At 40.2% G+C, this 6,182-nt stretch overlaps 1 protein-coding gene across 1 annotated transcript in view; it reads left to right on the top strand.

Moving 5' to 3' along the window:
* piwil2 (piwi-like RNA-mediated gene silencing 2) overlaps window positions 1–5,657 on the top strand; it is a 14,311-nt gene extending 8,654 nt beyond the window's left edge. Inside the window, exons 17-23 of the mRNA XM_041232007.1 lie at window positions 1,814–1,915; window positions 2,290–2,406; window positions 2,912–3,000; window positions 3,867–3,972; window positions 4,462–4,715; window positions 4,945–5,052; window positions 5,501–5,657. Coding sequence (XP_041087941.1) covers window positions 1,814–1,915; window positions 2,290–2,406; window positions 2,912–3,000; window positions 3,867–3,972; window positions 4,462–4,715; window positions 4,945–5,052; window positions 5,501–5,657 — 933 coding nt within the window. The remainder of the gene's footprint in view (window positions 1–1,813; window positions 1,916–2,289; window positions 2,407–2,911; window positions 3,001–3,866; window positions 3,973–4,461; window positions 4,716–4,944; window positions 5,053–5,500) is intronic.
* The last annotated feature ends 525 nt before the right edge of the window (window positions 5,658–6,182 follow it).

The raw sequence follows: 6,182 nt of genomic DNA, 5'->3' as shown, positions 1-6,182 counted from the left end.
GTATCCGGCTGCAGTGCCTTTCAAATAAAAAGATAAAAAAAAATTATGGCAGCTGTTGCCTGTAAGCCCTCCCGTCACTGCGGCCGGTGTCCGTCGGCACACCTGATCCCAACTCAATTTAATTCTGTCTAATCTCGTCCTGTGATCAAAATTACTCATTATCAGTATTTTATTGTTGCCCTTCTTTTTTTTACTGTGCACCTCCCAGCACTAAAGCCACGAGACAGACCTACTGTGTCATTTGTTAATGACAGAGATGAAAAATATATGCTTTTACTCAGTCCCCTGGCGCTATTGATGTGAACAATGCAGATCCTGGAAAAATGTTCCCAATAGGTCCACAAACAAGTACAGTACTGTGAGTAAAACAGTTATGGTGCAGTTCTACAGTTCACATTGCAGAACATGGTGAAAATAATGGAACGGAAGGAAGGTGCTGGTGAAAAATTAAGATCCATGTATATATTGCTTTTCTGTTTCACTTGTGGAGGGAGCAACGGGGATGGGGGGGTGGTGTTCACGTACATTGTTGACAAACCCTGTAGACCCCCACTCTCCTGGAATAATCATACATTAGGCATGTACAGCTCACCTTCAAACCATGAGATCCGGCTCTGCCTTCGTTAGAAATGCTTTTCTGTTAAATATACTGACTCTACGCTTCCATCTTATACAACAATAACTTATTTTTTTATTGGTCCGCATTTGTACCTGCGACGTACCAGTTATGTGAACCCCTGATTATGGATCAAGAGGATACAAGGCGTTTGGAAAGCCATATTCTCTGCAGAAAACATGTAGACAAATACTCGTCACAGTAACTACAGCCTGTCGTCTGCATTTTCTTTGTGACCTGGTGCTGATGGAGACAAACATGGTGATCCAGCGAATTATGAAATACGCCATAACATGAACATCATATCTAACATTTGCATTGCAGAAACACTATTTAAATGGAAAAGTAAACCTAAAATGCTTTATTTTTATAATGAGCGCATTTACAGCACTACTACAAACAGTGAAGGAGGAGCGTATGCGCCTGCATCTAGAAGCTGTGTTGTAAACACAGACGCAGTTCCATTGAACGCTATTGTGTAAACACGTGTAAACTGGTACATACAAACCTGTAAAACAGAAGTTTTTTATTTTCTAAAAGTAATATAAAAAAAAATATATAAAACACGTTTCATGTTAGGCAAAAGTTGTTATCCTACCTGTCATTTCAGTTTGCTGTATGCCAATCAAAATGAGCACTTTCAAGATTAAATATTTCCTTCTGATATATTCCCCCCAAAAAAAACGTGTGCTAGGAGGAGGCGTGTCTTGTTTGCTGCATTTACAAAAATAATAGAATATCTTTCGTTTTATTAAAAAAAGACATGTGTTGTAATGCCTGGGTCATATGGCGGTTCTATGTAGAACTATTTATAAATGTATCATTTTTTGCGATTCTGGCTATCAGGATATTTAATTTGTATATTTAGGAGAAGTCGAAAATGTGCACACACATTACGACTTACAACGGAAGAGTTTTAAGTGGAAAATGCGTCACAATGACCCGAATGGCGGTTCTAGTGTTAAAATAATAAACCGGTCGGTTAACAACAAGGCAAACCAATGACCAGAATAAATTCAGCGGCTGATACTAGAGTTTTTAAGTGTTTAGTACCTGGCTAAACGTTAAGCAGCAGTAGAACGCTTTGGTTTCGTTTCTTGGCTTCGTGAACCATTTTTTTATTTATTTGTCTTCGTCTAGTGCCCTCTCATTTTTAATACCTGCTTGTTTGATGTTTTTTTTTTTTCCCCTCTCTAGCCGAATGTGCAGCTGGTTGTGTGTATTATCACGGGCAATAGGGACGACCTGTACGGTTCCATTAAGAAGCTTTGCAGTGTTCAGTCTCCAGTGCCTTCACAGGTGAGGTGGTTTGTTTTGGTCTTTTTTAAAAAGTTTTAAATCTCAGTCTACAGGATGTTGCTGTTGCTACCCTATGCTTGTAGACAAATTCCCTTCTGTGACCGAACAATCCGAATATGTCCTGTTCAGTCGCTGTGTGCACCACGTTGAGTTTCCTATCTTAAGTATCTGTTTTATAATGCATGGTATGTTTTTTGTTTGGCATATACAACTCACCAACACGTTTTTTTTTTTTTTTAAATGTACTGTCTGAACAAGCCTAATCAACATTGAACTATGCCCTGTTGCACACAGGCCTTCAGATTTCCAAACAATATTCCGTTATCTGAATGGCGTCTAGCCCTGTTTTATTCTTTCTGTCTGTGTTGATTTAGGCCATAAACGTCAGGACCATCTCGCAGCCTCAAAAGCTCCGGAGCATAGCCCAGAAGATCCTGTTACAGATAAATGCAAAGCTTGGAGGGGAGCTCTGGACTGTAAACATTCCCTTGGTAAGTATGGAATAGCACAGTACTGTGTACCTCTCAGTACCTCTCAAATACTAGCGACTGCCGGCTTCCCTCCTCTACATAGAACGAGACAGTCAAGTGTAGCAGAATATTCCGATGTTTATTGTTTGTGGATCAGAGAAGACATGTGATAGCTAACACTGCGGGTTAACGACTTAGCTGTCCAGTTATAGTTAGATCCATGGGAGTTCGGTTTTTACTGCTTGAAACTTCAATTTCTTTGTCTGGGATTGCTTAAAAGGGGCAAATGAACCTGTGAATAAGTGAAATCCTTCACAATATATATATAAAAATATAATCTATGTATACAAATACACACACCCCACTGCCTTGTATTGCTTTGCCTGCTTGACAAGCAAATGCCCAGTTTGCAGATCAATCAGTTATAGGGATTTTGCATTAAAGAGAAGGTACAATTCAGTTATCTTAATTCAGTGTACAGGTCTCGGGTAAGGAGGATGTTTGTGTTTTGTTTTTCTGACCCCAGAAACAGCTGATGGTGATCGGAGTAGATGTGCATCACGACCCCAGCAGAGGGAACAGATCGGTCTTGGGCTTTGTTGCCAGTCTGAACGGGTACATTAGATTAGAATAAAATAAACCTGCCACTGTTCTGTGAAGCCCATGCAACACCAGGCAACTCTCTGTCAACTTTTAACCCCTTAAGATACACAAGGAAATGTTTTAACGGTTGCTTGAAAAATGCTTGAAAAATGTCCTGTGCAACAAGGTAAAGCTGCAAGAGAAAGATGTTTGGTGTTAGTATTCATTTACTTTGTAATTCAAGTCTGTATTGTGCACTCAACAGCTGGTGTTCCCAATCAGTAAAAGACTGTTCATAAATTGAATGCAAATACCCATAGTGATATTTAGCCGCATTATCACAGACACTCTGAGCTCAAACACATTGAGCTCTTGTGCTGACATAGGATTGTGTTTGAGCTGCTTAATCGTGTATACACACATGTAGGAAAACCATGAAATGGTCAAGAACCCCCTTTAAAAACGAAGTTCTCCATCATATAACCACATTGCACATCTTCTTTTAGCATTTGTTAATTTAATTTCATACCGATTTTTGCTAGTACTTGGTCTTTCATCTTTAGAATATTCTTTAAATGTTAATTGGCCAGAAGACACAAATATAATTTTTATTATATTATTACAGTAAAATATGGGGCAGGCGCGAAATGCCCCGTCAAATGACCTGTTAATGCAAGGATAGAAATGCTCTTCTGTACTGTACAGTGTGTGTTATTTATTCCAGACCTCATTTGTGCATTAGTTTTCTTCTGAAGTGATATCATTTTTATCATTCTTACATTGTGTTATATGAACCAATACGGACCTGGTAGTGTTTGACACTGAGCACATTTCAAGCCGTGTATGTTTGAATATTCCAGTGTTTGCCCCTGCACTCATGTTTGCTGCTTTATGCCCAGCACACTGACGAGGTGGTATTCCAGAGCAGTGTTCCAGATGCCCAATGAAGAGATTATCAACGGGTACAGGATCTGCCTGCTAGCTTCTTTGCAGAAGTATTTTGAGGTGAGAATTGAAGCGAGTCCATTGGCAGAACAATAAAACAAAATCTACTTTTCCACTGTCTATCGAAAACCATGGCTTTCTTATTTAATATGGATCTCTGAACGGAGGGCAAATCTAAAGTCGGCGCTGTTTAAATTCATTATAGTGGTTATGCAAAATGAAACCTCTGACAGTTCATGGGAGTTTTTGCGTACAAATAAAATGACAGTAGTATTTAGATCTGACACCATTTGAATAGCCAACCATCTCAGTGTATCTCCACTCTTTCTTTTTTTATTGAGTTAATATAAGAACATAAATATCTGCAAAAACATTCCCAGTTCAGTATCGCAGGGCTGTTTTGCATTAAATACAGATAAGCGGCAAAATTTGGCCCTCAAACCAGCCTCAGCCTCGACTCTTGTGGTTCATCCTGTCACCAGATCCCCTCGTTAGTACCCTTCCTATGTACAGTCGAGTGCTCATGGTTTGTTCCGACTCTCTCGCCAGGTTAACCACAACCTGCCCGAGAAGATCGTGGTGTACCGGGACGGTGTGTCGGATGGGCAGCTGAAAGCCGTAGAGGACTTTGAGATCCCCCAGCTGCTCAAGTGCTTCGAGACCTTCCCACGGTACGAGCCCAAGATGGCGTTCATTGTGGTGCAGAAAAGAATCAGCACCGCCCTCTACTCTTGCAGTGGAGAACGATTTGGAACTCCTCCGCCTGGGACCATCCTGGATCACACTGTAACCAACAAGGAGTGGTAAGCCATTCAAATAAACAGTGCGCTGTGCTTCAGGCTGCAACTCGCACATGACATTTTTAATAAACCGATATATATATATATATATATATATATATATATATATATATATATATATATATATATATATATATATTCCGTTTTGGTTTTCAGAGACAGTTTTGTGTTTGCTGGTTTTGCTGCGCTTCGTGCACTAGGTTTTATTTTTCTTTTAATTTCTCCTTTTCAGGGTTGATTTCTATTTGATGGCGCATCATATTCGACAAGGCTGTGGGTTGCCCACCCACTACATTTCCGTCTACAATACCGCCAATCTCAGCCCTGACCATTTGCAGAGGTAAGAGGACTTGTTTCCAAGCAGGAGTTTTTAAAACTTAGTATGTGGGGCACTTCTCAGACGGATTAGCCAAACTTATTCATGATGTTGGTTGACAGAGTGGTCTTAATAGTGAGCAGGTCACAAGGAGAAGTTTACTCTGTGCTTGAGTATCATCCCAGCTCCAGTGGACCTGGAAATCCCTTGAAACCAGCTTTTAAAATGATAATAGCATTACCTGTCTGGGGTCACACTCTGCAAGGAAAATAATTAGTTCATCGAACTGGGTGTTTCTTGCAAGCTTCAGACATGTTCTCACCATGTGTGGATTTTGCATGCACATGACACCTACCTTGCGATCACATGTGGTTTGGGTATCATCATCAACCACAAACAGGAAACGCCTTGCACGGGATTTGGTCCTCTTGTGCTGCAGTGACATATTTTGTATTTATTTTTGTTCATGCAGGTTGACCTTCAAGATGTGCCACATGTACTGGAACTGGCCCGGGACTATCAGAGTACCAGCGCCGTGCAAATACGCCCACAAACTGGCCTTCCTATCCGGGCAGGTCCTGCACACTGAGCCAGCCATACAGCTGTCTGACAAGCTGCATTTCCTGTGAATTATTATTATTATTATTATTATTATTAGTATCTTTTTTTAGGCTGCAAAAATCTGTGATTTGAGGTGGGGGAGTTTAGTAATCTGAGGGGGATGGAGGGGGCAAGCACTAAAAAGGAGAGTGGGTAAAGCTAATTTGCAGTGTTAACCTTTGCAGCGTCTTTTGTTCAGATGATCTGTTCCTTTGTACTATGTTGTAGTACAAGCAGTTCAATTGAGCTTGTGTTGGACTAATTTTTATTTTTTTTTTATGTTAGTTTACATACCCTCAAAGTTCAGAGCCGTGACAGAGGGGGTGGAGGGGGTCGGCACACACACGCCTGTACAACGTATTCAAGGATGTTTACAAGCATACAGTATTCTCATGGCTAGACGTTTTCTGTATCTAGATTTGTTTAGTCTCTAGAGTTTGTTCATAAATTGGCTGAATTAACTTTAAAATATTGCCTTCAATGTATTTATATAATTTAAATTAAAGAAAGTAAATGAAAAGTTTGCCAGCGCTTGCCGAATAAAATCCAGCGCT

Source organism: Polyodon spathula, chromosome 29 (genome assembly GCF_017654505.1).
Source record: "Polyodon spathula isolate WHYD16114869_AA chromosome 29, ASM1765450v1, whole genome shotgun sequence".
Lineage (NCBI taxonomy): Eukaryota > Metazoa > Chordata > Actinopteri > Acipenseriformes > Polyodontidae > Polyodon > Polyodon spathula.
Note: the sequence above shows the minus strand (reverse complement) of the source record. Positions and strands in the feature narration are given on the sequence as shown.